Genomic DNA, 24,836 nt, shown 5'->3' on the forward strand with positions numbered 1-24,836 from the left:
CTTCTTCCTCCTCCTCCTCTCCTGCAGAACCCGCCTGTCAACGTTGTCAAATCGGAGTTAAAAAACTCACCCTGCATCCTTCCTGCTGTCTGGTTGTCGTCCATTCGACTCCCTTTTAATATTAATTCTCCTGGGGCCCTTCCTTCTTCTGGTCCAACGTGAATGAAACCTAACATCGCATCGCATCGCATCGCATCGCGTCACATCACATCACATCACATCGCATTTCGATATTCCCATCTCTCTTCATCTCTCTCTTCACTCCAAGCCTCTCCTTTCCCCGTTCATTTGATCATCAATAATAAATCCTTGTCGGCTTCAACTATTGCCCAATCTTGATCATTCTAATTCATAAGCGAAATTCTTTCTTTCTACTCTTCTGTCTGTCTATCTATAAAATACTGGCGAGCTCACCACCCCCGCATTGTCTCTGCGCTCTTCGCCAAATCCCGCCTCCCACCTCACTCTGGATCGGTCGGCAGTATTGAACGGGCCTCTGCATCGTCTGGATCACGATTCCCATGAGGGCCAGTTTCCAATCCATTCGAGTCGTCTAGCAGAACCATGCGCTAGGAAGGAGGTTTGCGGCGCCAGGGCCATCTTGCGATCTTCACTGTCCTCTTGGCTGGGTGGCCAGGACACTGCCTATGGCAACATCATGTTCGATGCCCAACGCGATGGTTTGTCGTCAACTCTGGCTTCTTATGTGACCTGTAAGTGCGCTATTACCCCTTTGCCCCTGTTTTTTGCTTTTTTTTTCTTCTTCTTCCTCTTCTATTCAGACGAACAAGGGGCTTTTTTCCCCCCCCCTTTTCTGAAGAAAAAAAAAAAAGCGAAGAGTTCGCTCCTGGCTTCTCTTTTCTGTCCAGTCTCTCCCCCGCAAAAATAATGAAATCTCAGTGCTGATTCCCAACCCTCGTCCTCTCGTTTCCTTCTACTTTCAGCTCTCTTACCCTTCTCATCATCTCGGGCTGCTCCAATATGTGAACCCGTGTCTCGCGCGCAAGATTCTCCCCCAGCGGCGCAGTTGTCCGCTGCTGCTGCTGCTGCTGCTCCTGCAATTCCCAGCATGTCTCCCATGCTGCTCATTCCCAATGATGGGAGCGTTGATCACTCCCTCGCATCAAAGGTTGGTCTGACTACAGGTGAGTCAGAGGACTCGAGCCATTCCAGCTCGCAATTTATCGCAACCCCCGTCGATTCGGATGATGGCCATCCAATGGAATCACGACTTCCTACGGCAACCCCATCCGTACCCACGGAGATACCAAAGGTCTCATTTGAGGACTTCGCGATCCGTTACCGCCAGAATCAACACAAGCAGGCTCGGCGCAAAGTTTTGGAAAATCGTCTCCATGCCACCAAGATTTCCATCGGTATCTCTGCGCGCTTGCTTCGCGTCGGAGCGGTCGTACAGCGCGGCTTGGTCGACAGCTTGAAGAATGAGGACAAGGCCAACTTCATTACCCTGTATCATACCCTCTTGGATCTCCAGGACTCTCATGATTTCACCATGCGTCGCCACTTCCATCGGCAGGACCCATCGGAAGACTGGTCATCCGCACAGGAATCTGCCGTGGATCGTCCCTCGGATTTCTATTTGCAGCTGAGTCCACAGTCACGGACCGATCTTCTTGACATTTTGCAACTGGTCCGAACTGATCCCCAGTTTCTGTGTGAGCGATTGTGCCGTTTGACATCCGCTCAGCTGAATGCCTTGGTATCTTCAGCCGCCCCTTTCCTGGATTCCAATGATTACCTCTTCCCGTCTGCGTCCCGCTCCCGGAGCCAATACGCGTTGCCCAAGCGCTCTTCTGCGGCATCCCTTCCTTTCAGAGATCATGCCCTCACTTTCGAGCGGACGGACGCTCTCTCCACCTTGGTCTTCAATTGTTTTGCTGCGCCCTTGGACTCTGAATCTGCCGAGGCTCGCCTTCGCCTGGATGTTTGGTCTTCTGTTTGTGCCAATCTGATCACCCAAGGAGGAGGGAATAGATTCTATCCGCTCATCGGCCACATCCTCTCATCCTGGTCTATGGGTAGTACCTGGAAAGTCAAACCAAAATTTGAACTTTACCTGATGGACATCCTCCAGACTGGCGCATTTCTCCTGGAACATATAGAACCCCCCGCTGGTCTGGGCTTTGATGCCGAGTTCCTGGATCCGCTGAAAACTGACGTAGCAGAGGAATTCTTTGCCTCCGCTGTTGATGCCTTGCTTAAACTTCTTGATGACCCCGACGCAGGCTTTCCTCATGCAGCGATGAAATTGGCCCGCGCCATCCTGCGCAAATTGAGCCACCCTGACCTTCGTGGCCGTTTCCTAGAGTACTTGTTTCTCCAGTGGTTCTTCCCCAAGTTTCTATCTTCGGCTCTTGCCTATCCCGAGGTTTGTTGTGGTTTATTTGCCGTGAGACTCTTGAATTATGGCAAAGCTAATCCGATGTCCTAGACCCATGGCCTTCTCCTCGATTTCCATATCAGAAAAGATGCAAGAGAAAAGCTGCTCAGTCAGGTCGCACTCAAGGCGTATTCGCAAGTCTTTGCCGTCCTGCGCTCCATGTACGTTTCCTTGTTTTGGAGGGGGCTTTTTTTTTTATGGAGACCAACCGGATTGATCTTTTTCATCTGAAAACTAGGCATCAGTTCTCGATGGCTCGCCATACGGTCCGGGAATGCGTTGGGAACATGATCCGCCGATTTGAAATCGTCGACTGGGATAGCAAGCCATCTGTCCAGCCCTCATCTGGAGGTGGACAGGAATCACCCTGCGCCTTTCTCATGCTTTCCGCCTCGGACGTGCTTACTTTGCTTGGTGCCTTGTTTCCCGCAGTGTCGTCGCCCCCGTATCACTCCCCTACGCCATCGTCGGGGTTCTCTGCCTTGTCCCTCAGCTCTCTGCAACTTCACCCTGATAGGCGTTCTGCAGTCACTGCAGAGCCAGGCTTCTTCCGGCCCCAAGTTGAAGGAGCTGTTCGGCAATCCCCCACGAGCAAGATGTTCTTCTCAGCAGACAATGACCCCCTATCACGCCCAGAGACTCGCCTCAGAAGGGCCGCTGATCGTGTTCGCTTCGAATTATCAGAACTGGGCGAACCCGATGGCCGTCCTAGTCTTGAATATCCCTCCGCGGAAGAATGGGCCATCTTTTCAGTCAGCGGGAACAATAGCCGTCTAGTCTGGGGTTTATTTTCCGATAACCAACTCAACGACCCGGATAACCGATCTGTTGATACAGCACACTCTGCCACTCTGGGTACGCAGGACAACTTCGAGGCTCTCCACACGGCGATCGTCAAGCTAGTCAACGATAGTCCTTATGGAGACTGCCTCGACTACTGCCAGGAATCTGGTCCGGCAGCCCAAATGGATACCTGTTCTCTGCGTAAAAGGTTCAATCGAGCCATGTCTCGTTGCCATCATGCCTCCGATTTCATCGGCGCCCATTACTGGTGGAACGCCAGTCGGCAGCTTCTGCGCAGTACCTCCAACATGCCTGCTCGCCTTGAAGATGACTCTTGGATTCTACATCCCATGCATAGCTCTTCTTCCCGCGCGCTCCATGTGGCTCACTCTGTGATCGAACGATGCGAGAGCGATTTCGTGGCACTGGATCGTAGTCTGCGGCAGCTACAGGGAACCGTGAAAAAGACCATTGCCACAATCACCAAGCTTCGAAACAAGATGTGGTACATGACTGACGTCAAGAATTCGATGAAATATGAAGATTCCAAGAATGTCGCACTGGCATTGAAGACGATGATCTATTCTGCTCACCTCCCCCAGCAGCCCACCAATGAGCGCCGCACGCGCAACAGCTCTCGGATGCCGGGAAGTTCTATCCTACAGAAGCCAGAGCTGCAAGTCATGAATGTCATGAAAGCACCCAGCAGCCAAGGCGGCCCGAATAAACTGTCTGATGAGCAGGTCGAATTGACTCGGAAGTGGCTGTCGCAAAACAATATTGATAATTTCTGCAAGGGCGAAGAGCGTATCCATCGCTTTTGCTACGAAGTGAAGGCGAGCATCAACCGATTGGTCGGTGACACAATGACCGAAGCTCCTGTGCTGTGGGCCAGCGAGCTGTTTCAGAAGGAGCGAGTCAAGTTCGAAAGTCAGAGCAGCCGAAGCTTCCTTGGCGTATCTTCTTCAACAAGTCTACGCCCATTTAGCCCAACCAACGAGGATCCCACATATCTTCCCCCGTCTTATGGGGGGACTCTCCGTCCGTCGGACTCGGTGTCCAGATATTCATACGATCTTCCATCGCTCAATCGCAAGGCTTCATTTCAGAGCTCGATTTCTGACAAGTGGAAGAGTCCCCGAGATCTCTCTTCCATTGACGGGCTATCCGTTGGAGACTCGCCTTCGAAGGCGGCCTCGACTTCGACGGGTGACACCTACAGTACCTTCTGGTCTGTGCCACAGCAGCATGCGCCGTACGCTGCAAGCGCGTCGAGTCTGTACTCCCGGCCGCCGTCAATGCTGAGTGATGGGGGTGCAGCCCCACCACCCCGCCAGCATGATCGGAAAGCCCACGGCAAAACCGCTTTCCTCAACGAATTGAAACAGACTCTGACCAGTTTGATGTTGACTGACTTGGGCTCGCCGGTGTGGAGCTGTGGAAGTGAGACAGATGCCTGGTTCGGTAACAAGCTGGACGAACAGCGCATTCGGGTACAGATGAAAAAACGGGAGAGGATCCAGCGATTCTACACCGAATGCAATGAGCGTTCGGCCCGCCAAATCATTCACGGCAGCAATCTCAGAAGCCGAAGAAGTCGATCGCTGGAACCCCCGGTCTTCGGGAGGCGTCAAAGTTCCGATGGGCCGTCCGCAGACCCTACTTCCGAGAATGCTTCAGAGCCCGATCACCGGTCCCCGTTCTGTTACGGCATCATCTTTCGCCAATTGATTGAGGTTTTCTCGCGCCATGGAAACCCTTTTGTCAAACTGAATGCGCTGCGAGATCTTAGGGCCTTGGTCATTGCATCGTTGAACTCATCTAGTGATGAAGCGGAGTACGTGCACTCCGATCCGCCACTTGCGCACGCCAGGGAACGAGGTCCCGGATTTCATCCGAAACGGGCCCCTCGGTCGAGTTTCTCAGAAGCGCGCACTCTCCGTGGTGGTTCTGGAAAAGATCTTCTGCAGACGCCTACCTCTCCAGGGGCCGAATCGGTCATTTTTGACTGCCGACCCTCCGATTATACAACGCCCACTGAGAATCAGATTGTGAATGCGCTGCGTGACCTGCTCCTGGAAGTGAAGCCCAAGACCCTCTTCCGCGATCTGCAGTTTATCTCGGCGTTTGTCCCCAGCGACACCCTCAACAAGACAGACGGCGGGACCGCCTTCTTGCAGTTTGGGTTGGCCGCATTGAGCCTCAAAGACGAGGTTTGTAACAGCATGGTGGAGATTGCCGACCGGATTGTTTCGCAGGAACTGAATCGACGGCACCAACCGCCCCCTCCTTACAGCTTCAACGCGCGGCCGAGCCACGCGATTGAGGATGCGTCGAAAATGTGGATTATCAGCGCGAAGGAAGGGAATCCCATCGCGCAGCGGGAGCTGGCCATTCTCTATCTGACGCATCCTGACCTTCTTCCCCGTGTTACCCTGCCCCTTACGCCCCCTCGGGACACCTTTAAGGCGGAGATGATGTACCGCCGCGACAAAGACTCCAAGTCGGATCCGCAGAGCATGTGCCTGGCGCTGCACTGGATGCAGTTATCTGCCAATGGCGGCGACGAGCTCGCGCAAAACCGACTTCGAGAGCGCGATGAATTCGACTCCATCGCTTGAATTATGCGTATATACCCTTGACGCTTTGCTTTTTTTTTTTTTTCTTTTTTTTTTCTTCTTTTTTTATGTTCTGATTTATTATCATACCTTCCCTTCATCTCTTATCCGTTCATCACCTTCATGTTTCTGATCCCAATTCTATCGGACACCTTCTATTGGGACTTTTCTGTCGGCTACTTTCCGTGCAGATACCGCGCTTTCCCTTCTTCCGCTCTTTTCCTTCTCTCTATGATTCTTCCCTTCTGGAGTCTTTCTCAGACATCTTACACTTTTCTCCCTTGTAATTTGCATTTACATCCGAGTTTTGGAGGGGCCGCACTGTTCCCCAGGATTGGAGAAGAGTGCTTCTTTTCTGCCATATATCCACATACAGGTACCCTCTCTCACGGGGGGTGGCGATCTGCTTGGTTTTGTTTGAGACACATTACACTACATCTCTCGTGGGTTTTCTGGGTTCTGCGCTGGGAGTTGGACAACGTGGATAGGATAGCTGCCACAATACAAGGTTTCGTGCCATGTACTTCCTGAGTTATTTCTCAACTTATGGCTATCAGGATATATCTGAAGTTGTTCTATCTCCGGGTGATTTGCATCGACGTCATGGCGGGAGAGCCCCACGTTCACCGTCATATTTTTATTGAAGTATATAATACTAAGCAACCAGTTTATGCTCACCATTTACCACGACAGTTTGTTGACTCTGATGAATTACATATCACAAGATCCTCTCCTGGATCCTCTTTCTCTGTGTTGTTTAGACTAGGTAGATACCGTACCACTCCCAGCGCCATCCACCTACTAGTTGCAACTAGTCTCTCCATCTATCTAGTCAGTTGAGTTGGCGTGTTGGATCACTCCTACTCGGCAAGGCTGACACATCCCCCCCCCCCTCCGCTAAAAACCCAAAAACGATCCAGCGTCATCAGCATCGTCCCATTTGGGCTGAACCGCAGCTGACTTTTTTGACGTTCATACCTCATCGCATCGCCTCGCCTCTCACCTTTCTAGACTTATAAAACGGGCAATCATACTGTTGTTGGCTTGTTGATCCCTCATATCAATTTCTTCTTCTTTTTTTTCTTTCTACTTTTCCTTTTGTTTTCTACCCCCTTCCCTCCCGGGTACTACTTGACCATATGATGACCATGGCTCATCACCACGAGGAGGTGCCCAAGCGACCCAAGGGTGCGTGTACCTGCGTTGCGCTCTTCCCTTCGAACTTGATTTTTTTTTTGTTTTTTTTCTTTTTATTTTTTCTTGCATGGGAAGGAGAAAATGGGTTAGTTAAAACTTTCGTCGCAGGCATCCTCAAGAACTCCAGCGGCACCGTCCCGCAAACCACGCTCTCGCCGGAGAAATTCTCGCCCCCTCCCGTCTCCATCAACACCGTCGACACCAAGGAAATCACCCTCCAGAACACGCTGCAGAACGCCGGCCGTCGGCGCTCCACCTCGCGCCGGCAGTCCGTGGCCAGCATTCACAGCCACGCGGACGAGGCCTCGCCACGGCTGAAATGGGACGAGGCGAACCTCTACCTGACGGAGCAGGAGCGCACGGCCAAGATGAAGATCGACGAGCCCAAGACGCCGTTTGCGCCGCACTACGACCCCGCCGAGGACGAGGAGGAGATGCGGCTGGCCGAGGCGGAGGAGGGTCTGATCGATGCGCAGGATGTGGTGGTGGATGAGCTGGATCGGGCGAAGAAGACCCCGCGCAGGCTTGCTGCGTCCGAGGACGAGATTCCCGAGCTGGAGCTGGGGGAGCCCGAGGAGTTATCGTTGGCGGTGGGGGGTGGCGATGGCGGCCGGATTGTGCGCGAGCGCAGCCTGAGTAATGAGTCGCACCGGAGCGACAAGCATGTTGTGGTTCCGGAGGCGGGTGCGGAGGGGGAAGGGGACCATCTGCTGACGCCGGAGGAGGCCAAGGAGAAGCATCGCCAGTTCGAGCAGATGCGGAAAAGGCACTATGAGATGCGGAACATCAAGGAGCTTCTTGCGTATGTGGCCCCGTTCCTTTCGTAAGGTGCGTTGCTAACTGTAGCTGTATGCTAGGCATCCCGAGGAGCTGGATGAGATGGAGGAGGATGACGACGACGGTGAAGGCATCAACAATGTTGGCTCAGTCAACCCACCACCAATGCCTCGAGTTCCAGAACGGTTTGCCAACGGTGGAGCTTAGCCAGGTCCTCTTTTGTGTACAACTTCCTCGGACACCATGATATTTATTGCACGAGTGTTTGTATCTCATTTCTGTCTGTGTATATTCCCAAGCGACTTTTTTTTTTTTTTTTTTTTTTTTTCTTTCTTTTGTTCCAGCCCCCTCATTCCTGCATATGGTTGGGAAGAGTGTCATTTCCCACCGCTTTTATTCATCGAGCATGTTGATCCCTCTGTCATTTCCCCCCTATTGCCGACATATGGATGCATTCAAGGTGCATGCGAAGGATCCAGACAGCGGACACAGCGTCACGGGGCAGCTCGTCCGATTTCCCCCAGACGCCGGATCATCCTCCGTATAAATGCATACTCTTACTCGACATCATGCAGATTGCATCATTGAGCACCCGAGTTTCGAGCTGCAAGTCGTATGGTTAGATTAGGGGGCTGAGGAGCATCTTCTATTACTTCATCTACTCTAGCTACTAGCTAGTTATCTGCGACAAGGCCAATTTTTTTTTTTTTTTTTTTCCTGAGCTGACCAAAGTGGAGTCGGCTGTAATAACTCTGATTTGGAGCTAGATAAGTAGAGAATCGACTACTCGTAAAACATTGAAGCACGGCGCCGAGTGCTCCATACTGTGCGTCTCGCATGATTGTGGAGTACCTAGGGACACTGAGTTGATGTGTAGATAACTACGGAGTACTCCGTAGATAGTATCCCCATCGCCCCATACATTATAGACAGTAGAGAAAGAGGGAGACCGTACCCCTACATTCTGAGACGGGGGGAAAGAGAAGCGCACACAAGCAACCAGACTGATTGATCACCTACTTCGTAAGTCCTTATGAGTCATGACTACTCTGTATGAGATCCTGAATCGTTGGTTGCCAGGGTCACCCCCCCCGGGCTAGATACTTGGAGTTAGTTGTCGCAGACTCGCCGCACCATGCATGGGCCAATTTGGTCATGGTGTGACGAGTCGAATCTTGGTCAGTGTTTGGGGTTGCGTTGCGTGGATCAAACCGGGTGTTTGTGTGTTGTGGTTTATAAAAAGGGGGTCAGTCACATAAGTTGTATTCTATCTGTCCAGTTACTCCGTAGATACACGACGGAGGACTGTCTCCAGGGCGGGAGGGTCCTGACTGGGGATCTCATTTGAGGGAGGATAAAAATAGCACTGCTATGAGACAAAAGTGAGGAAAGATAGGAGTGGTTCATTTTTGATTTCAGGAGGTACGGAGTACTGTGTACAGTAGTCTAAGGTACTCTCCATCGAAGAATTCCACCCTAATAAGAATACGGAGTAGATTGGTTAAGAGAAAGAGAGAGAGAATGATCGTTTTGATTTGAGTTATCTCCGAAAGTACTCCGTACTTTCGAGGAGAAGAACTTTTGTCTGCATATATAACAATCTATATATATATATATGTACGGAGTACGGAGTACATATATATAGATATAGTTGCCTCGCAAACCTCGTGACTGCGCATGTGATTTTCCCTGTGTTTGTTCCTTTCTTGCCCCCCCCCTACATCAAAAGTCAACACATCCAGCATCGAGAAAATCTTCCGTTTCTTTCCCTCTTTTCTTATCTCTCCTCATAAGTCTACTCTGTATTGGCTTTCAAAAAAGGGCTCTTCCTTGAGCAAGGCTTCTGCTTCTCATCTGAACTTAGTCATCTAAACTCACATTCTTTTTTTTTTTTTTTTTTTTTTTTTTTTCCATCACCCCTCGCAACAATGTCCGAACAACAACCTGAGAAGACCGTAGCTCCCGTAGCTGAGGTCCCTGAAGTCCCTGAGATCCCTGAGGCCCCTGAGTCGCAGCCTGTCACCACCACCGCCGCCGAGGCTCCCAAGGACACAGTCCCAGCCCCCGAGGCTCACCCCGAGACTCACTCCGAGCCCAAGGCCGAGCCTGCAGCCGATGTCGCTGCTCCTCTGCCCGCCGTGGCGGAGGCTCCCGCTGAGGCTGAGGACACAGCTGCAGCCGAGCAGCCCGAGCCTGAGCCCGCGGCCGAGCAGCAGCCCGAGAAGCCCGCCTATCTGGCCCAGAACCCCGCGCTGGGGCAGTTCTTCGACCGTCTCCCTGCCATCCTCTCCGCCACGGGCCATGAGGAGATGTGGGGGGTATCCCTCAAGGACTCGGACGATGTGCCCACCGTCAACGTGCTGATCAAGTTCCTGCGTGCGAACGAGGGAAATGTCAAGCTGGCGGAGGAGCAGCTGACCAAGGCTCTGAAGTGGCGCCAGGAGATGAACCCCACCGCGCTGGTTGAGTCGGCCACCTACAATGCGGCCAAGTTCGGCGGTCTGGGCTACCTGACTACCTACAAGGATGCCAACGGTGCGCAGACGGTGGTTACCTGGAATATCTATGGGGGTGTCAAGGATATGAACAAGACGTTTGGTGATATGGATGAGTAAGTTGCTTGTTCTTTTCCTGAGGGGATGTACTGTCATGGTTTACTGAATCAATCCCCCGTAGATTCGTCAAGTGGCGTGTTGCGCTCATGGAGATGGCCGTCAAGGAGTTGAAGATGGCAGAGGCGACCTCCGTGATCGAATATGATGGCGAGGATCCGTACCAGATGCTCCAGGTGCACGATTACCTGAACGTCAGCTTCCTGCGTCTGAACCCCGCCATCAAGGCCGCCACCAAGAAGACCATCGAGGTCTTCACCACCGCCTACCCGGAACTGCTGCGCGAGAAGTTCTTCGTCAACGTCCCCGCCATCATGGGCTGGATGTTTGCTGCGATGAAGGTCTTCCTGAGCAAGAACACCACGCGGAAGTTCCACCCCATCTCGAACGGCGCCAACCTGGCTCGTGAATTCCCTGCTTTGAAAGACCAGTTCCCCAAGGCCTACGGTGGAGGTGGCCCTGCTCTCCAGGATGGCGCAAGAACTGTCAACCTTGTCCAGGAACCTGAGGCTGTCCCTGTCCCTGCCCCTGCCCCTGCCCCTGCCCCTGCTGCCGCTGAGCCTGCTCCTCAGGAGGAGGCCAAGGAGGAGAGCAAGGAGGAGCCTAAGGCCGAGCCTGTTGCGGAGCCTGCCAAGGCAGACGCTGCGGTCACCACTCAAGAAGCTGCTACCACCGCCGAGGCAAAGTAATTGTGGTGTGCGAACGAACGAACGAAAGAAGAATCAATGAAGAAAACTGAATTTGGCTTGAACATGGAAGTTATGGGAGGAGCAGATATGATACCCTGGAGGATAGGCAGACTGGGATTGTTCTCGTTTTGTGTGCTCCGTGTTTGCTACATTTTGATACCTCGGAACTGTCGCGCTTTTTGCGAAGGAGTTGATGACCTTGACTAGATCATATACCCTAATAGTAATAGTAATAGACACATGTTATGCTTTAGATTTGTTGCTGTGAGCACTTGAGAGTGTCTTCATTCATCGATTATCTTCGTGCGGGCTCACTGATTCTTAGGACTGATGGAGTTGTCGCTGGGGGCACTATTCTTGGATAACGAATAGCCTGAATATGTTGTATTCAGTTGCTTTATGATCCAAAATTATCATTACCTTGTGAACCATCAACAAGGCTGCTTGGGATGGAAAAGCAGATATTCTATGAATATAGATAGTACGGGGAACCAGAACCACCAAAGCCGCAGCGCCCCGAACTTCTTCACTCCGCAACACATTCACAGTCTACAAGAGCGATTGGCTCAGCAAGAGCTCACTCCGCTTCTGTTACATTTCCATCTTACTTTTAAATTGTCTCTGAGACTGACTCACTCAGAATGCTGGCTGTCATTCTCCGATATTCTCGCGTCTCTCAGTAAATCGACTGTGACACCTCATCACCCCCCCGTGGAGACGGATATCCCGATTCCATTGATCGCCCAACTCTCCAGTCTCACCTCACCTTATTCACACCCGACTTATCTACCCACCCTACGGGTCGTCGTATCGTATTCAACCGACCTTACCAAATACAAATACCCTACTGACACCTCACCATTCCACCATGTCGGTCTGGAACCCCGACAATATCCGCGACGTCGCCGAGTCCGTCGGCATCGTCAATCTCAGCAACGACGTGACCGAGAACCTGGCGCGGGACGTCGAGTACCGCATCGCACAGGTGCTGGAGGAGGCGCTCAAGTTCATGCGCCACAGCCGGCGCACGCTGCTGACGACCCAGGACGTTGCGCAGGCGCTGCGCGTGCTGGACGTGGAGCCGCTGTATGGGTATGAGACGACGCGGCCGCTGCGGTTCGGCGAGGCGTCGCTGGGGCCCGGGCAGCCGTTGTTCTACGTGGAGGATGAGGAGGTGGATTTTGAGAAGTTGATCAATGCGCCGTTGCCGAAGGTGCCGAGGGAGATTTCGTTTACTGGTATGGGGGATTTTCTTTTTGTGTCTTCTGAGTTGGTTGGTGGGGAGGTCGACTGTGTCTGTGCTGACTTGTTTTTTTTTTTTTTTTGTTGCTTGGAATAGCCCATTGGCTCGCTGTTGAAGGCGTCCAGCCGTCTATCCCCCAGAATCCTACCGCGGCCGACTCGAGGAACCTCGAATTGACCTCCAAGGGCCCGAATGCCAACTCGACACTGGCGGCGATGAGTGGTACGGGCAATGTGGCGGTCAAGCCGCTGGTCAAGCATGTGTTGTCTAAGGAACTGCAGCTCTACTTTGAGAAAGTCTGCAATGCGTTTCTGGACGAGTCGAGTGAGGAATACCGCACGTCGGGCTATGCAAGCTTACGCGAGGACCCGGGCCTGCACCAGCTGGTCCCTTACTTTGTACAGTTCATCTCAGAGAAGGTGACCCATGGGCTGAAGGATATCTTTGTGTTGACGCAGGTCATGCACATGGCGGAAGCCCTGGTGCAGAACAAATCCCTCTACGTGGATCCTTATGTACGTTTCCTACCTGGATGTGAAATTCTCTTGGCTGACTCCGGTTTGATCTAGGTGGCTTCCCTCGTCCCTCCCATCCTGACCTGCCTGATCGGCAGACAACTAGGTGGCAACACCGATCTCTCCGGGCAGTTCGCGTTGCGTGATCTGGCCGCCTCGCTCCTTGGCCTGATCTCCAAGAAATACTCCCACTCGTCACATACGCTCACACCTCGCCTCGCCCGCTCCTGCCTCAAGACGTTCCTGGACCCATCCAAGCCGTTCGGGGCGCATTATGGTGCGGTGATTGGCCTGAATGCGGTCGGCGGCGTCGAAGCCGTCCGTGTGCTCATCCTCCCCAACCTCTCGACGTATGCCAGTCTTCTCAAGGACGGCATGGCCGAGGACAACCCTCGACGACCGGAGGCGGAAAAGGTGCTGGGGGTTCTCCTGGCCGTCCTCTCGGCGTTGCGCGAAGGCCGTCAGGGTCTGGCAAATGGGCACGGTGCCATCGTCACGGATGAGCTCCGCGAGCGACTGAGTGCCAAAGTGGGGGATCTCATCGCGGCCAGGATCGCGGATGCGGGAGAGGTGCAGATGGCGTATGCGATTCTGGAAAGTTCAGCGCCATGAATCTGCTTCTCTCTTTGTTTTGAATAATGACTTAAAATTTGTCAACAATGCGTTTGTTGCACCTTGGCGGCGGGAAGGATTTCCTCGGGGTGTTTTGGGGCGTTTTTTTTTTTTTTTTTTTTTTTTTTTTTTTGCTGTGGCGCTGGGATTGACATCCGTCATGTTTGACAATTCGCTTGATCCGGGGACAATACCATGACCATATGATATGTCTAGACTGTCATTAATCACCTCCATCTGGAGTGAGTTCAGTCATGCACTCATCAGTACTCTTTAGCAGTTATCCGTAGAAACGTCGCCAGTTGTCGTGCTGGCGACGTCATCGGCGGGCGAATCTTGGGCCAGACTGTTGGTCGTCTCACCGCCTGCCTAATCTGGCCAGTGTCGCACGACAGCCCTGCGAGTGCCTCAGGCTGCGGCGTCAGCCTCTCAGGCACCAAAGATACTCCAATTTCAATTCAGCTTCAGATAGACGAAGAGAGAGAGAGAGAGAGAGAGAGAGAGAGCAAGAACAAGAACAAGAATAAGAAAACCCTCTCGCTCATCAACTTCAAATACCACTTCCGGGGCAGTAAAGACTAACCCAATCTAAAATTCAGGCTTCCCTGTCCGTTCTTCTACCCAACTCTTGATCTTGCTAGTCCTGCTAGTCCTGCTAGTCCTCTACTAGTAGTAGTATTAGTAGTACTCCGTAGTAGTCTCGATTTCTAGTCTCTCGACTTGCGCCCCACGACCAAAACCCGCGCCAACAATTTTCGTTTTTTTTTTTTCCTCGCCCACATTAACCAGTCTAAGAGTAATAATAATAATTCCAACCTCACCGCATCCATAAATTTTAACTCCTTCTTCTGCCTGTTTTGCCTGCTTGCTCGCTCTCGCTCTCTCTCTCTCTGCCCACCGCAAGTCGAGTCCAGGTCAACTACTATAAATATAATATCCCCCTGGGATACCTTCATCTCTCGATTCTTTTTTATCTTCAAAACCCACTTTTCTAACCATTGCGATTGTTCGATACAAAGTGAAACCCGAGAGAGAGAAAGAAACCCCTCCATCGCTTGAGCTCGTTCCCTCTTATCGCTCTCGCAGATGTCCAGAGCCGTGGCCTCGTGCTGCATCGTGCTATTTTGAGCTCGATTTGATCTTGCCTTCCATGAACCCCAAGGACTTGCTGCGATTCTTGTCTAAGCCAGCAAAGTAAGTTCTTTTGTGCGAGAATTGACCTCTTCCTTGAGGGACGGGGGATGCGTGCAAAACTCGCCGCCTCGGCGGGACGGCGTCACGACTCTCTACTACTACTACTACTACTACTACTAGTAGTACCTAGTAGTAGTGCCCCTCCACCATTAACACAAACACCACATTATATCCCCCATATACTGACTCAATTGCCCTTCACTAGGCCTCGATAGCACGACTCCCGATAGAGTCCACCTTGTTCACACGCTTTTTCAATCACCGTCCTCCCTCCCGCCCCCCAGAAAGAAAGCAGATCCTCTCGTCTGCTAGACCCGATACTTTGACCAGTATCGGTATCTTCCAGGACGAGAGTTCTCTCCATATAGGCACAATTCCTTCTTCCAGAGGCATCTTCCTCCTGTCCCTTTCCTTTCGCCCTCCCTAGCATCGCCCCTTCGGGTTTGTATTGATCTTCGTCCAACTTTGGCCTGTGTGCCACTTCGTCCTTTTGCGATAAAGGGCCTTCTCTCTCAGGCGGACATAGCCCCCCCTGTTCGTCTGGGCAGCAGATAGTGCTTCCGAGGCTTTTTTTTTTTTCTTGCCTACGGTCAAAACTGCTTCTTCATACACCTGCGCTGCCTTCTCGTTCCCTCAATTGAACGGTCACCTCTCTTTTTTGTTTTTTCTCTTTTTTTTTTTTAGTCTTTCGGAAGCATCCCCAACATCATCAAGTCGACAAAGAACCAGCAAAAAAACATGGTTTACATTGGGATCCCCAAGAATTATACGGCGTCGCCGTCTTCCTTCGCAGGAACACCGTCCTTGACCATCAATTATGAGGCAACCCAGGATCTCGACTCTTGCAATGCCTTTGAAGGTCAGTGGGAGCCGATTTGGAAACTTTGCTCTCATTCTGTGATGGATTACTGACCGATCACAGGCCCAGAGAAACTGCTGGAAGTGTGGTTCGCTCCCTCCGCCCAGGAACTCGGCCCCGCGCAGCCTGCGGGCTTGAAAGCTGTGCCCGAGGAAATCTGGAAGGACATGCTGGATCTCGTCAACTGCCAAGTTTTGTCCATTGTGTCGTCTGAGGATGTGGACGCCTATTTGCTTTCGGAATCCAGCATGTTCGTCTGGCCGCACAAGTTGATCCTCAAGACCTGTGGAACGACCACCCTACTGTCGGGCCTGCCGCGCATCCTCGAGATTGCCGCCTTGTTCGGCGGATTCCCCAAGTCCACGGCTCCCTCCCGCGGGATTTCTGTTGCCGCTGCGCCGTACCGCGTGTTCTACAGCCGCAAGAACTTCCTCTTCCCGGACCGTCAGCGCGGCCCTCACCGCAGCTGGAGGGATGAGGTCCGCACCATGGACCGGCTGTTCCTTAACGGCAGTGCCTACATGATTGGCAAGATGAACGGCGAACATTGGTACCTGTACCTGACCGAGCCCCACACCCTGCTCACCCCCCCGACCACCCCCGGGGTGAAGACCGAGTTCCACGAAACCGAGACTCGGGTGCTGAGCCTCCCCGAGAGTGCTGCTCTTCAGGCGGCGGACTCGCAGGACGATGAGACCCTGGAAGTGCTGATGACCGATCTGGATGCGGAGAATGCCAAGCAGTTCTACCTCGAGCATGCGACCTCTGTGGCGGAGACCCGTTTCAACAAATTCGATGCGGACGAGGGCGACCACGTGGATGTGTTCAGCAACACTTCCTCCGACATGAGCGACATCGACTCGGAGGAAAGCCGCGTGCTACCTCCCGAACTGACCACCGAGGGCCACGCGCTGGGAACCGTGGTCTCCGATGCCTGCGGTCTGTCGGACGTGTATCCCAAGGAGATGTATCCCGACTCGCGGATTGACGCCTATCTGTTCACTCCCTGCGGCTTCTCGGCCAACGGTGTGATTCCGCCACCCAATGGCAAAGCGGGAACCCACTACTTCACCGTGCACGTCACCCCGGAGCCCCATTGCTCGTACGCCTCGTTCGAGACCAATGTGCCGCACTCGCAGAACGGCCAGACGACCGCTGGCATCATCAAGCAGGTGGTCGACATCTTCAAGCCTGGTCGTTTCAGCGTGACGCTCTTCGAGACCAAGCCCGTGGTGGCCCATGTGGACGACGACTGGAAGGAAGCCAAGTACCTGGAGCGCCAGGCTGCTCGCCGGGCGGCGCGAATGGAGCATGTAGAGGGATACCGACGGGTGGACCGGATTGTCCACGATCTTGACGGCTATGAGCTTGTGTTCCGTTACTACGAACGCCTGGACTGGAAAGGGGGGGCCCCTCGGCTGGGAGAAGAGAAATTTTGAAAGATCCACCAGCCATAGCACGTCAAGATGATTTTTTTTTTTCTTTTCGGAGATATTTGATCGAACATTCTTTTTTTGTGATGAAAGCTGTATTGCTTCTTGTCTTCTTTTGCATTCTCTCATTTGAGCCTTGCCGGTGATTCTACGAGACCTTCAGCGTTGTGTTTTTCTGTCTGTCTCTGCAGAGTATTCTGATTGTGCTGTCTTTACATTTCGGGATAGGCTTTGGCCATAGCGTCATGCAATTGATTCTATCGTTTGGTTTATGATCCATTTTACAAAGTAGATTCGAAAGTAGATTGAGTATGTAAGAGTAAACTGATAGTAAAGTCGTTTTTTTCAAGGCGATTCGCCAACTGGCAAGCGGCCTCGGCAGACTTGCCGGAATGAGTGGGTCTGCTGCATTTATCTTTCTCGGCGGTGATTCTTCTTCTTCGATGAGCTACAATCATCACATCCAGTGGATGCGCCAAACACGCTTAACTTTTCTACCTTCTTACGGAGTACAGAGAAAGACTAAGACTAACTACTATTCGATACTCTACCAGTCTACACTCGATCCTACGATCCTTTCGTTGACCTCGTCAATGACCACCCCCACAACCTCCAAGGCGTAACTGATCCTCAGCACGCGCTGCCACCTCCATTTCCACTCAGTTGCTTGCTTGCCCTGCTTCCTTCCCCTCTACGATACACAATACCAAGACATCACCATGTCCTCACCACCCCCTCACCAACCCACTAACCCCCTCAAACGCCCGTCCCTCTCCTCCTCCGCCTCGCAACCCCTCGGCTCCAACCCCAAACGCCCACGCATGCACCCACTCCGCCAGACCTCCTTCCCCGCCACCGTCGACACAGACCGCGCCTTCAGCGACGCCGGTAGCGTCACGGGCAGCTTCACGGGGAGCCTGGGCGGGACGAGCGCGGACGGGGTGTTCCTAGGGGCCGCGCGGAAGGGCAAACGCGGGAGGAAGAGCAAGGCCGAGAAGGAGCGCGAGCGCGAGCGCGAGCTGCGCGAGGAGGCGGGGAGTGTGCGTGGCGGCGAGGCGCGCGTTGGGTCTGTGGATGGGGATGCGATGTCGGTGAAGGGGGGTGGGGGAGGGCGCGGGGAGGCGGCCGGCGAGGATGCGGATGAGGAGGATGATTTTGAGTATGAGGGGGAGTTGTTGGGGGGTGAGGAGGAGGGGGTGAAGGATACGGAGGCGGAGAAGAAGAATCTTGCGTGAGTTTTTTTCCCCCCATTCCTTTCGTTGCTTTGGACCAAGAGGAGAGTGGATGGATGGATGGGTGGGTGAGGTTGGGGTTAAGTGGTGATAAAGCTAACGCTGGACTGGAATAGGTTGCTCGTGGATGCCTTCAATCCCATTCAATCTGAGAGATATGATCTGTTCAAACGGGCCAAGCTACGCAAGGAGACCCTGCGCCGCATCGTCAACCATGCCCTCTCGCAGTCTGTACCGGCCAGCGTCGTCACCACCATCAACGGCTTCACCAAAGTCTTTGCCGGCGAGATCATTGAGAAGGCCCGCACCGTGCAGGCCGAATGGGCCATTGCGCATGACCAGGCCGCCCGCGCTGCCTTTGACGCGGAAGAGGCCGCCGCCGAGGCCAGGGCGGCCGAAGCTGCAGCTCGCGCCACGGCCACAGCGGGGACCCCGGTGACGGGCGCAGGTACGCCGGTGCCGGGATCGCAGGGCTTGCAGCATTCTCAGCCTCAGTCGTTCGTCAAGCAAGAGCCTTCGGATAGCAACCGCTCCACCCCCGTCCCTCCTTCATCTGCCTCTCCCATGCCGGGCCCGTACCCCCCGTCGCAACAGCAACAGCAACAGCAACAGCAAAAGCCTCCACCCAGACCCAAACGGGAATTTAAACCCCCGCCCAACCCGCACCGGGGCCAGCTGCTCCCCTGTCATTTGCGCGAGGCGCTACGGCGGTATAAACGCGACAGCGAGGGCGGGGGCGTTGGCTTCTCGGGCTTGAGTATGGGCAATCTGGGAGTTCGCGGGTCCGTTACTTGGAGCGCGGGCAGCACTGGGGGAAGACGGATATTCCGGTAAGGACTGTTTGCTTTCGGGCTGCTTGTGGCTTTCCAGGCCTTTTTCATGGCATGATGAGATGATGAGACTATTTTCCTTGTACATACATATTTTAGCACATTGTAATGGACTTCCGGGCATGGGACTGCCAATTCGCCATGGACGACGACCCAGTTGTACTTCTTGTCTACCCTATCCCTTCTGCCGAATCCTCCTTACAAACTTGATCCCATTAAGAAAAAAAAGAAAAAGAAAAGAAAAAAGACTTCAGCGCAGTCATCGCCTAACCTATCTCAGATCCAGCCACCAAAAACCAAAAACAACACTACAGATCCCACGCCCATTTCATCCCCCGAGAAGACAAGTCAACGCACACGCACACGCACACGCACCCGCATCCGCACCGGTCCACCAATCTGCTGCCCCTGTCCCAGTCCCCGTCCCCGTCCCCAACGACGGAAGTACTGATCCACGTACACGAGCACAACCCTCACGACGTCGACGGTCGCCAGCAGAAGCAGGATCTTGATGACCATCTTGGCGAAGAGGAGGAGGCCGGCGGATGCGAGGACGGGTCGTTCCGTCTGAATGGCTCCTGGGGCTGGAGCTGCAGCTGGGGCTGGGGCTTTGAGGGCGATGAGGGCTGTGATGGTGGTGTTCATGGCTGCTGAGGGTTAGTTAGCTGTGTTCTGTTGTGCAGTGATGGGAGTGTTGGGGGTCGAGCTGGGGGATGGGGAGGTACCTTGTATAGTTGAAGACGAGTTGAGTGGTTTCGAGGTTGTGTATGGTGGCTACGGTCTTTGAGTGACGATGGTTTTTTTTTGTCAAGATGAATGAATGGCTCTGTAGTATGATATCTTCTTTCTCTGATAGGGTTGTTGGTGTTGTTGTTGTTGTTGAGAATACCTAGGTAGGTACAGGTGCTATTGCTATTGCCTCTTGTGAGCAGACACACCTTTTCTACCTTCTCTGCGTCTGGGGAAGTGAGCAGGCCCTTCTGTTCTCGGCGGCACGCTACCATGTCCATGTCCATGGCGACTCAGCGACAAAGAAGCCTTTCTCTCCCTTTCATGATAGTGAAGGCCAGCTTGCTTCTCTTCACCTCCTGGTGATCAAGGAAGAGTACACTCTCTTGGCTGACCTCCGGCTCTTTTCCCTCCCCCTTCTCTTGGATAGTAGTACTATATCATTCTTTTCATCTTTTGCATGCAAGCACACAGGCTTCTTTCTTTCTTTTTTTTGCCTGTTCTGGAGCGGATGCTTTCTTTGTCCTTGTTCCTGTACTTTCTTGCTCTCTCTTATTCACCTTCATGCAGAATGTCTTCTCAGCAGACTAGAGGGAACCAAACCCAGGAGCCGAACAATGGCGCAACAAATGCCCCCAGCTCCTACCGCATGAGCCAATTGTTGCCCGATTTGCTGTCCCCGACTCGGGAGACTCGGACTTACGACGAAGGCGCCTTTCTGAGGGGACATGGCCTAGTCCCCGTCACCGACTTGACCTCTATGCTTCCTTGCCACGCGTCCATTCATGACTCGGACGCAAAGATCATTCTCATCATCGGTAAGCCTTCCTGATCCCGCTCAAACCCTCATGCTTCCGATGCCTGACCCGGCTGAATCGCATCTCTGTCGCTAGGCGGACCAGGCGCAGGAAAGAGCACCGTAGCCGCGTCTCTTGCCGCGGAGCTGAACCTCGTTCACATCGACGCGGCCGCGGTCGTGCGACGCCTGGCCGTCACCGCGCGGCAGCCCGCATGGAGGACGGTGTGCGACTCAATGGAGGCCAGCGGGACGCTTCCGAGCGCCGTGCTCGTGAATGTCATCAGGCTGGAGATCTTCCGCAACCAGGGATTCGGGCAGAATGTTTTCGTTATCGATGGCTTTCCGCATACGCGGGAGGAGTTTGATCTGGTGAATCAGGTGAGTGAACCCCTGACGCTCCTCTCCTTCCCTTCTGAGTGTTGGAGCCATCGCGGTCTGATAATTGCTGGCGGGTAGACCTACGATGTCAAAATGGCACTTCATCTCCTCGCGACCCCGGACACAATGGAAAAGCGGTACATGCAGATTAAGATGACCTTTCAGGAAGGCGAACGGCGTCTGGCGAAGTTCAATCATCTGAAGCTCAGGTACTTTGCTTCTCTTGCTGAATTGACCGGCTACGAGAAGTTCAGCAGCGTCATGGTCAATGTACGTTTCTCACAGGGTTGTTTGGACTCCACTAACCTTGTTCTAGGCCTCTGGCGACGCGGAGTTTCCCGAGTCCTGGTCTTATGTCAAGTCGGTTGTCGAGGTAAGTGGCTGGATTCCTGATTGAATATATGGTGTTGACGGAAAGTAGGCCAGGTTGGGTCGTCTTTAGATGGACGAGTTCGATTGAGGAGAAGATTGGAAAGAAAATGGTTATCCATTCCCATCTGCGGCGCAGACATCTTTAACATGGGTCGGGGGACCAGCTTCGTCCGGAAGACCTTTTCTTGCCGGAAGACAACTGCCAACAGACCCCTTTTGAATAGATAGCTTGGTAGTGCGAGACGTCATGAAGCTGGAACGGCACTAGCAAAGTGATGTAGTTCGACCCTTGCGCGTGAGAATATTCGTGTCGTCGAACACTGGGACTTCGTTGACCAAATGACAAATGACGAAACAGGGAGCCCCATTCAGAAATCGGAGATAGTTCATTCAAGACCAAATGCTTTAGCGGAAAGAAAAGAAAATACAACATAGAAACAGGCAGATGAATGGTACAGCGCCTTCGTATTGTACAGTTGGAGATAGACCGTCATATCCCATACCATTGAAAAACAGAAAGAAGAACAACCCTGGTATGCTCTCACCTTTGCTTGACCTTGAATTCCCCACGAGCCTTCTCCTTCTCAAGCTCCAGAGCTCTCAGATGAGCTTCCCGGCGAGCATGGTTCCTCTCCTCCCGCTTCCAATCCTCCTCTTCCTTTCGTCTTCTCTCGTAGTCGGCCGCCAGCTGACGATCCTTCTCGCTCAGTCTGGGAGGCTCGGCGAGCGAGCCATCGGCGTTCTTCTTAGGGCCTTCACCGCGTACCTCCTTGATCTTGCCCGCGGCTTCGCGCGCCAGGTTGTCCTTGGCGTCCTTCATGGAATTCAGAGCGCGATCGATGAAGCTGACTTCCAAGCTGTCAGCCGCCTTGGGATCAGCCTGGATCATCTTGGCTCGCTCGGCCTCCAGCCGCTCCTTGAGCGTGCGGATGGCCTTGTTCTGCTGCGAGCCGCCTTCACCGGGTGCGGAGCCATTGGCAGCTGGCAAAGCCTGTCTCTGGGGGATTGCGATATTGAACATCTTTCTCACTTTGTCGGAGGCGAGCAGGTGGGCCTGGCCCAGACCGAACAAACCGGTAGCCACGAAATAGAGCTGGAGCGCACCGGGGAAGAAGGCCATGAAGAGGAACGAGATACCGGGCATGCCGTACAGGAAGAGTCTGCCGAATGCTGTTCCTTGGAGCTGGTTGACGCCATTCTCACCTCCTTTCTGCATGGAGAGAAAGACAACCCGAGTCAGCAACTTGGACGGGAGCTGAAGAAAGCAGACACAAGACTTACCCGCAAACTCAGATACATGCACAATGACGAGAGGACGGGGAGCACGAAGTAGGGATCGGCAACGGTAAGGTCCCTCAGCCAACCGACGGACTCCAGAGCCAGGCCTGGAACGGGCATGGCGGTCATACCCTGGACGACTCGGTAACAACCGAAACCAAAGGGGATCTGCAGCATGGGGATGAAGGTCTTCCATGTCTTGACGCCATGCTGGTGATGGACCCTCTGCATCTCCGCTCTAAGCTTGTACATCTCCGCGTGGTTACCCTGGCCGCCAAGCTGCATCATCTGTTGCCGGAGAGGTTCGGTGATGGGTCGGAGGTTGGTGATCTTGGTCGAAGTGTCGGCAGCACCCAGCGTAGGTACGAAGAGGGCGGCACGCAGCAGGAGACCGGTACCAACAATACTCGCCCACCACGGCAGGCCTCCCCAGATGTGCAAATGTTCAATGAAGAACTCGATGACCGACGACGGACCCCAGCCGTAATCGAGACCCATATCCTTCAGGTATCCGATATATTCGGGCATGGTGCTCAGATCGGCAGCGGACAGATCGGAAAAGTCGGATAGAGTCGACTCAGGGCTCACTTCCGGCACAGGCTCGCTCACCGACGATGTCGAATTGAACCTTGCGGACATGGCGCCGGTGACCGAGGCGGTAGCGGGCCTCCATGATAGGCTCCCGGAGAGAGTCTGATTGAGTCCTCCATGGCGGATTGGGAATCTCGAGGCCTGAGGACGGAACGAGGAGATCTGTAGATATAGGAGAACGAGTCAGCCAGATCTGTCGTCCCTGCTTTGTTGGCGGAGATGAGGAGATCTCGGGGGACAAACCGATCGACTGGAGCGAGGAAAAGCAGTCAACCTTTGCCGGGCAAGAGTGGGAATCCCACCGCGCCCCTTCAAGCCTGCCCCTCCCAGCATTGTGATACTTGACCGCAGGAGAGATAATTGATGGGGGTTCACTGGGGAATGGCGGTTCCTGGGGTGAGAAAATAACGGCACCATCCGTCGGCGACTTGGGACTTTTTCGCGCCAAGACCGCGTTTCTGCCGGGCGGCCGGAGTTTGCGCCTGAGGAAGAACTACGATGAGATACAAAACAGAGGAGAGATATCGAACGTTTAAGATCGGTGCAATGGCATTTGATGCTAATGAGCAATGTGTAGTGCAGCGTCTGTCACGTCCGAGTGCTTCCCACTCACGCCATCCAACTGACTCCTACTACTGATGCTTTTCGGAACCTATATACACAAACCCACATATGCGGACCCATGCTGGAAGATCGAGAAAATGACAATTGCGAAATGGATCGAAGCAATGGATATCAGAAAACCAACAAAAAAAATTCTATAATAGATGCCCGAGGGCGTGCGTTCACTCCAAAGACGTGGTGTCGCGCAGACTTCCCGTTCGGGTCTCACGCCGCGACGGAAGTTCGCGAACCTCCACGCCTGGACCCATTGGTCTCGACCGTCGATGTGTAGGGAAGATCTAGATAGAGGTATGATTAGCTCGCTTTGCTCAACAAGGGCGCGGTGGTGTGAAGGGATTCAGAGAGAAGCCGTGAACGATCCCGCCACAACCTGGGGTACTGAAGCATACCTTTGTGTTGGTCCAGCCTAGCCGGAAAGCTGCTTCATGCGCAAACAGTTCACCAAATCCCAGCATCAAGCCGTTGACAAAGGGGAGAACCAGGTTGATGGCCGCTCCCCGAAGAATGCCCCAGATTGAGGGAGGGCTGTACAGGATCAGAGGCGAGCTAGATGTCGAAGGCGGAGACGAGACTTCATGATTCGTAGAGTAGATTTCCGAGTCCGAGGGCACAGTCACACCAGACTCGTAGAGCTCGACTCTCGAGTGGGAGAGTTCGTCGGCCATGGTGCGGGGAGAAGGGGTTCGGTGAGAGCAACAAAACACCACGTGCTGGAAGGTGGATAGAAATGGAGAGGACGTTGAATATTACCGCTGCGATGATGGATTTTCACTGCCGAGTTAACAGAAAGGAGTAACCCAGACTGAAGCCTAGATCAATGATCTCGTAGTTGAGATCCGAATAATTGACCATAGAACTAAGGTAACTTGCTTGATTGCTCTACGCCTGACTCCGATACGGTTATGTAAGCAGACATCGTCCAAGTTACGCAATTGTAGTGAGCTCTCCGAGCTCTTTGAAATATTACTCATACTAAATCTATCGGTGTTTAGGACCTATCTAGACTTTATCGGTATGACTACATGTTTTATTTTTGATTACGGCTGGGAAGTATGATATGGTTGGATATG

At 53.3% G+C, this 24,836-nt stretch overlaps 9 protein-coding genes across 9 annotated transcripts, besides 26 other annotated features; 7 read left to right on the top strand and 2 right to left on the bottom strand.

The window, feature by feature from the left end:
• Window positions 1–19: part of a microsatellite that runs on past the window's edge.
• Window positions 1–22: part of a microsatellite that runs on past the window's edge.
• Window positions 23–172: 150 nt separating this feature from the next.
• Window positions 173–225: a microsatellite.
• Window positions 174–225: a microsatellite.
• Window positions 174–226: a microsatellite.
• Window positions 227–1,033: 807 nt separating this feature from the next.
• Window positions 1,034–1,059: a microsatellite.
• A 10-nt stretch (window positions 1,060–1,069) lies between these two features.
• Window positions 1,070–5,805, top strand: ACLA_001470 (uncharacterized protein; the record flags this gene model as incomplete). The annotated part of the gene is made up of 3 exons (XM_001276161.1): window positions 1,070–2,389; window positions 2,453–2,562; window positions 2,640–5,805. The coding sequence occupies 3 exons, from the start codon at window positions 1,070–1,072 to the stop codon at window positions 5,803–5,805; spliced, it is 4,596 nt and encodes a 1,531-aa protein (XP_001276162.1).
• Window positions 5,806–5,834: 29 nt separating this feature from the next.
• Window positions 5,835–5,870: a microsatellite.
• A 1,080-nt stretch (window positions 5,871–6,950) lies between these two features.
• On the top strand, window positions 6,951–7,983 carry ACLA_001480 (PP1-complex regulatory subunit GLC8; the record flags this gene model as incomplete). The annotated part of the gene is made up of 3 exons (XM_001276162.1): window positions 6,951–6,990; window positions 7,108–7,801; window positions 7,857–7,983. 3 exons carry the CDS (start codon window positions 6,951–6,953, stop codon window positions 7,981–7,983), a joined length of 861 nt encoding a protein of 286 aa, XP_001276163.1.
• Window positions 7,030–7,064: a microsatellite.
• A 96-nt stretch (window positions 7,984–8,079) lies between the features above and the next one.
• Window positions 8,080–8,103: a microsatellite.
• Window positions 8,080–8,113: a microsatellite.
• A 1,542-nt stretch (window positions 8,114–9,655) lies between these two features.
• Window positions 9,656–9,686: a microsatellite.
• Window positions 9,659–9,685: a microsatellite.
• An 18-nt stretch (window positions 9,687–9,704) lies between the features above and the next one.
• Window positions 9,705–11,077, top strand: sfh5 (CRAL/TRIO domain protein; the record flags this gene model as incomplete). Its single annotated transcript, XM_001276163.1, has 2 exons — window positions 9,705–10,387; window positions 10,453–11,077. The coding sequence occupies 2 exons, from the start codon at window positions 9,705–9,707 to the stop codon at window positions 11,075–11,077; spliced, it is 1,308 nt and encodes a 435-aa protein (XP_001276164.1).
• Window positions 9,745–9,784: a microsatellite.
• Window positions 10,903–10,937: a microsatellite.
• An 868-nt stretch (window positions 11,078–11,945) lies between the features above and the next one.
• ACLA_001500 (TATA-binding protein-associated factor TAF6) lies at window positions 11,946–13,447 on the top strand (the record flags this gene model as incomplete). Its single annotated transcript, XM_001276164.1, has 3 exons — window positions 11,946–12,315; window positions 12,417–12,835; window positions 12,890–13,447. The coding sequence occupies 3 exons, from the start codon at window positions 11,946–11,948 to the stop codon at window positions 13,445–13,447; spliced, it is 1,347 nt and encodes a 448-aa protein (XP_001276165.1).
• A 102-nt stretch (window positions 13,448–13,549) lies between these two features.
• Window positions 13,550–13,579: a microsatellite.
• Window positions 13,550–13,580: a microsatellite.
• Window positions 13,581–13,923: 343 nt separating this feature from the next.
• Window positions 13,924–13,952: a microsatellite.
• Window positions 13,924–13,953: a microsatellite.
• A 129-nt stretch (window positions 13,954–14,082) lies between these two features.
• Window positions 14,083–14,109: a microsatellite.
• A 624-nt stretch (window positions 14,110–14,733) lies between these two features.
• Window positions 14,734–14,759: a microsatellite.
• Window positions 14,734–14,760: a microsatellite.
• Window positions 14,761–15,379: 619 nt separating this feature from the next.
• On the top strand, window positions 15,380–16,939 carry ACLA_001510 (adenosylmethionine decarboxylase SPE2; the record flags this gene model as incomplete). Its single annotated transcript, XM_001276165.1, has 2 exons — window positions 15,380–15,500; window positions 15,564–16,939. 2 exons carry the CDS (start codon window positions 15,380–15,382, stop codon window positions 16,937–16,939), a joined length of 1,497 nt encoding a protein of 498 aa, XP_001276166.1.
• Window positions 16,940–17,652: 713 nt separating this feature from the next.
• Window positions 17,653–19,649, top strand: ACLA_001520 (transcription initiation factor TFIID subunit 11 family protein; the record flags this gene model as incomplete). Its single annotated transcript, XM_001276166.1, has 3 exons — window positions 17,653–18,164; window positions 18,282–18,995; window positions 19,310–19,649. 3 exons carry the CDS (start codon window positions 17,653–17,655, stop codon window positions 19,647–19,649), a joined length of 1,566 nt encoding a protein of 521 aa, XP_001276167.1.
• Window positions 18,753–18,779: a microsatellite.
• Window positions 19,213–19,239: a microsatellite.
• Window positions 19,574–19,605: a microsatellite.
• A 203-nt stretch (window positions 19,650–19,852) lies between the features above and the next one.
• Window positions 19,853–19,877: a microsatellite.
• A 418-nt stretch (window positions 19,878–20,295) lies between these two features.
• Window positions 20,296–21,298, top strand: ACLA_001530 (adenylate kinase family protein; the record flags this gene model as incomplete). The annotated part of the gene is made up of 4 exons (XM_001276167.1): window positions 20,296–20,542; window positions 20,618–20,901; window positions 20,980–21,171; window positions 21,218–21,298. 4 exons carry the CDS (start codon window positions 20,296–20,298, stop codon window positions 21,296–21,298), a joined length of 804 nt encoding a protein of 267 aa, XP_001276168.1.
• Window positions 21,299–21,814: 516 nt separating this feature from the next.
• On the bottom strand, window positions 21,815–23,190 carry ACLA_001540 (membrane insertase OXA1; the record flags this gene model as incomplete). The annotated part of the gene is made up of 2 exons (XM_001276168.1): window positions 21,815–22,483; window positions 22,555–23,190. The coding sequence occupies 2 exons, from the start codon at window positions 23,188–23,190 to the stop codon at window positions 21,815–21,817; spliced, it is 1,305 nt and encodes a 434-aa protein (XP_001276169.1).
• Window positions 23,191–23,505: 315 nt separating this feature from the next.
• Window positions 23,506–23,538: a microsatellite.
• Window positions 23,539–23,927: 389 nt separating this feature from the next.
• ACLA_001550 (TOM13-domain-containing protein) lies at window positions 23,928–24,431 on the bottom strand (the record flags this gene model as incomplete). The annotated part of the gene is made up of 2 exons (XM_001276169.1): window positions 23,928–24,044; window positions 24,156–24,431. The coding sequence occupies 2 exons, from the start codon at window positions 24,429–24,431 to the stop codon at window positions 23,928–23,930; spliced, it is 393 nt and encodes a 130-aa protein (XP_001276170.1).
• Between the last annotated feature and the right edge of the window lie 405 nt (window positions 24,432–24,836).

The sequence above is a fragment of the Aspergillus clavatus genome, genomic scaffold (assembly GCF_000002715.2).
Source record: "Aspergillus clavatus NRRL 1 1099423829750 genomic scaffold, whole genome shotgun sequence".
In the NCBI taxonomy this organism is placed as follows: Eukaryota; Fungi; Ascomycota; class Eurotiomycetes; order Eurotiales; family Aspergillaceae; genus Aspergillus; species Aspergillus clavatus.